The sequence below is a fragment of the Dendroctonus ponderosae genome, unplaced genomic scaffold (assembly GCF_020466585.1).
Source record: "Dendroctonus ponderosae isolate FM_Combo_2020 unplaced genomic scaffold, Dpon_F_20191213v2 Dpon_F_20191213_764, whole genome shotgun sequence".
NCBI classification, from domain to species: domain Eukaryota; kingdom Metazoa; phylum Arthropoda; class Insecta; order Coleoptera; family Curculionidae; genus Dendroctonus; species Dendroctonus ponderosae.
Genome location: NW_026018979.1, coordinates 3,630 through 7,020, shown reverse-complemented (window position 1 = coordinate 7,020; position 3,391 = coordinate 3,630). Strand labels below are relative to the sequence as shown.

Sequence of the window (3,391 nt, the reverse complement as noted above, 5' to 3'; positions counted from 1 at the left end):
TTACTTGCCTATTTGTGTCAGGTTGCAGTCTCGTTGCACAGCATAGTCCAGCATGGTAGATTCCATTAAAAATGCATAATTGCCTTGAAGCACTTTATTAATTCCTTCTTCATACGATTTGACGAAGACTGTGTTCTTTTTGCTCTCCATAAACCTCCACATTTTCTGGTAGATGCCAATTTTCGAGTCCTAAATACCAATTATAGTAAACAATCAGTAAAAGACGCCTGTTCAGGTTTGTGGGTTTTTCGGTCAATGGACCATGGGCCATGAAAAAACAGTGTTTCATTTTTTGCCGAAAAACGGTCACTAATTAACCACAAGAATAGTAAACAATCTTAACACTAAAAGATCAACTTGTGCCATACCCGAAAAAATGTCATTGTACTTCCTCCTTCTAATGTGCCATAGGCGATTTCAGTTTGTTCAGCCAAGTCCTGAGCGCTTTCAATTGGGGTAATCATGCGTTCCACTGTTAAAAATGCAGCTAGATTTGCCGTATAAGAAGAGATGATAATCAAAGTAAAAAACCACCAGATTCCCCCGACGATTCTTGTTGAAGTTGCCTAGAATTTCATACAAGATAGTTATAATCCACACCATTTCTAGTGCGAATATTAAAAAGCTTCAAGCACAACTTGGCTGTCTTCAATCCAATTGACGAGTAATCTAGAGGTAATCCAACCATGTACAGCCAAAAATTCCCATCTTATGTTAGTTTGTGATCTTTGGATGATTTAGTCGACACCTCAAACCAATTTCGTTTAAAGATCCAAAGGTGGTTCTTGCAGGTGTTGCCGCACTGCATTATTTTTGCACTTAAACTCTCTCAAAAGCTCAAAAGCTTTTGAAGTGAGCGTAACAGAAAAGTTAAAAAACCAGCCTGATTACTTTATTGGAACCATCATCTCCAGTTTTCCAGAGTTATTTAATTATTTGTCTACATTTCAGTTGATTGCCGAAATAACCTGATAGTCAACAATGAGCATTTGCCAATTTGTTGAATATTTTTCAGTTTAATGCTTTCTGGTGGAAATTTTGTCAACCTTTGCTGCTTCCTGCTTATCTTTCCAGTTCCATTTCTGTTCCCAATTTGCTAAACTCTCTTAGTGCAGACCTCCTTCTGCCTTCTTCCCGATCCTTTCTAGTTTTTTTTATCTTAGAAAGATGCGAAGTGCATCTATTGTATTTATGACAAGTTTCGTCTTAGTTAAGGAGGATTATTTGATTAGCGCCAGCTAAAACTGTTCCATTTTCCATAGGTTCCATTATTTGTAAGTAACAGATCTGATCGGATTGATTTTCTAAACTAACACTCCGGTTGAATCTTGCTGTCTGAGGTCCAAGTTCTGATTCTTCTGACCTAAACCGATTAGGGCAACAAAAAGCAGAAAGAGCTCGACTGAATTGCACGTTTTATTTAAGCCCTTGCGGTTCAACTTTTGCTTCAAAAAATGCTCCATTCAAAGTGCAACTGTGGTTTTGGCAAATTAGTGTAGTTTTTGCTCCAGTACTCAGAATCTTTGTCCAAACAACTTAAACATCGGTCTAGCTGCATACTTCTAGCATTGGCTACTGAGTACCTTGGGGTTCAAGTCTGATCCCTGCTGCATCAGACTTCCAATGGCAAACCAGAAACTATTTCCAAGAGTAAACTCGTTCTCCAGCATCTCCAGTGTGGTTACTTCTGAGTGCAAATGTCCGCAGGGCCCTTGATCCAGAAATAACTCCATTTCTCCATTTCTGAGATCTGCGTCATTCTCTACATTAAGAATAGATCATATTTTTATTGCCGATTGTTATGTGGAAATTCCAACCTGTTTCGCAGTTATCGCTCCCGATTCCAGACGATACGTCGCTCTCATTCATCAAATTATGCGCGCATATCTCTTCATCGTATTTTCGTAGAATACATTCATAGCATAGTTCCATTTCTCTCCATTCTTTTGGCGAAAATCTGGCCACTATCCAAATTGTAATGGAAACTATTATATAGGCGCCTGCCATATAGACCCAAATATCGAACGCGAACGGAGTCAGAAAGGAAAAGAAACGTGCATGCATTCTTTGGTATTCCTTAAACAAACCAGTAGTTTACTGCTAGATTTTGGCAAAACTTTGCTGAGATGAAGCAGGTGATCCAAATTAGTAGCGGATAATTTTCTATTGAAGTAGAGTCAGAAAGAGTAGTTTGTGTCCATTGCAGAACCTTGTGTTTTGCACGTTTCTGAACGAAAATCCAAGAAAGTCTGATTAGTTGCTGAAAATGTATACATGCCTGTGAAGAGGAACAGAGTGTTTATGATGGTGCGTAGGACTGGAATCAATGAAGTTTTCTTTATGAAAAATTCAATTTCAGAAGCAGTTGATGCTGAATCGAGAACTTTTAATAAACCCTCAAGTTAACTTGATAGATACACATACGGGCGACATGATTAAAATCACGATTTGTTTACATTTTGCAGGATATTTGCAGGTTCCCAATACAACAGAAAAACCTGAGCATTTCTTGATATGGACTTTGCCAAAACCCATTGCAAATTGCAGACATTATATGTATCAAGTGGGTTTTTCGGGTTTTTTTACATTATATGTATGTTTGAAAAGAATAGTTGGCCTTATTACCTCTAGATTTCCCCATAATCTTTATAGAAAATTCCGTTTGCTATTGCAAAGGCTGCATTAAGACACTTTCAAAATCACTTTTGACTGTTAAAGAAATGTGAACAAAACTCGTCGTTTTTTTTCACACATGCAGCAACTATCCAACACCGTGACGCTTCATGCAATAGCAATTAAGCCAAACCTTTGGATTCAATCCGGAGCCCTGCCTTAAAAACGTTCCGGTGATAAACCAGAAGCTATTCGAAACCGAAAATTGGTTTTCTACAATGTCGGAATCCTGATGACACGGATGGGGGTTGTTCCATTCGTAGGGCGAAAAACGTGCCATCACGAAAAGGGTAAATGAAACTGAGACATAAGCAGCTAAAACGTAAATCCAAATTTCGACGGCTAAAGGGTTCATGAAGCTGAACAGTCTTGTCGGTTGACTGGTTGGAATCTAGAAGAAATTTTCATTAAATTGTATGAATGCCACATATGGAAAGTATGAACTAGCGAAATTAACCCGAAGGATCCTTAATATAATGCTCCCCTAAAAAATAACAGCATGAAACAGAAAATCTTATAATGTAATAAGCAATGTGGTGGCAGGAATATATAACTCGATCTAGTTTTGTTATACGCTTTTATGACTTTCCGTTGTAATGGATTCTTTGGGAAAAGTTGGTTTTTCACGACAATTCCATCGAAAGCGCTGTTTTGCAGGAAAGTTAATTCGGAAAATTCACTTCTTGCGTTACAACGCGACTTTGATTAAATTATGGAA

General features: G+C 38.0%; 1 protein-coding gene across 1 annotated transcript; it reads right to left on the bottom strand.

The window, feature by feature from the left end:
• Window positions 1–8: 8 nt before the first annotated feature.
• On the bottom strand, window positions 9–3,064 carry LOC125505286 (glutamate receptor ionotropic, kainate 2-like; the record flags this gene model as incomplete). Its single annotated transcript, XM_048668774.1, has 3 exons — window positions 9–189; window positions 369–566; window positions 2,807–3,064. Coding segments are annotated over 3 exons (637 nt in total), but the record flags the coding sequence as incomplete, so codon positions are not given.
• Between the last annotated feature and the right edge of the window lie 327 nt (window positions 3,065–3,391).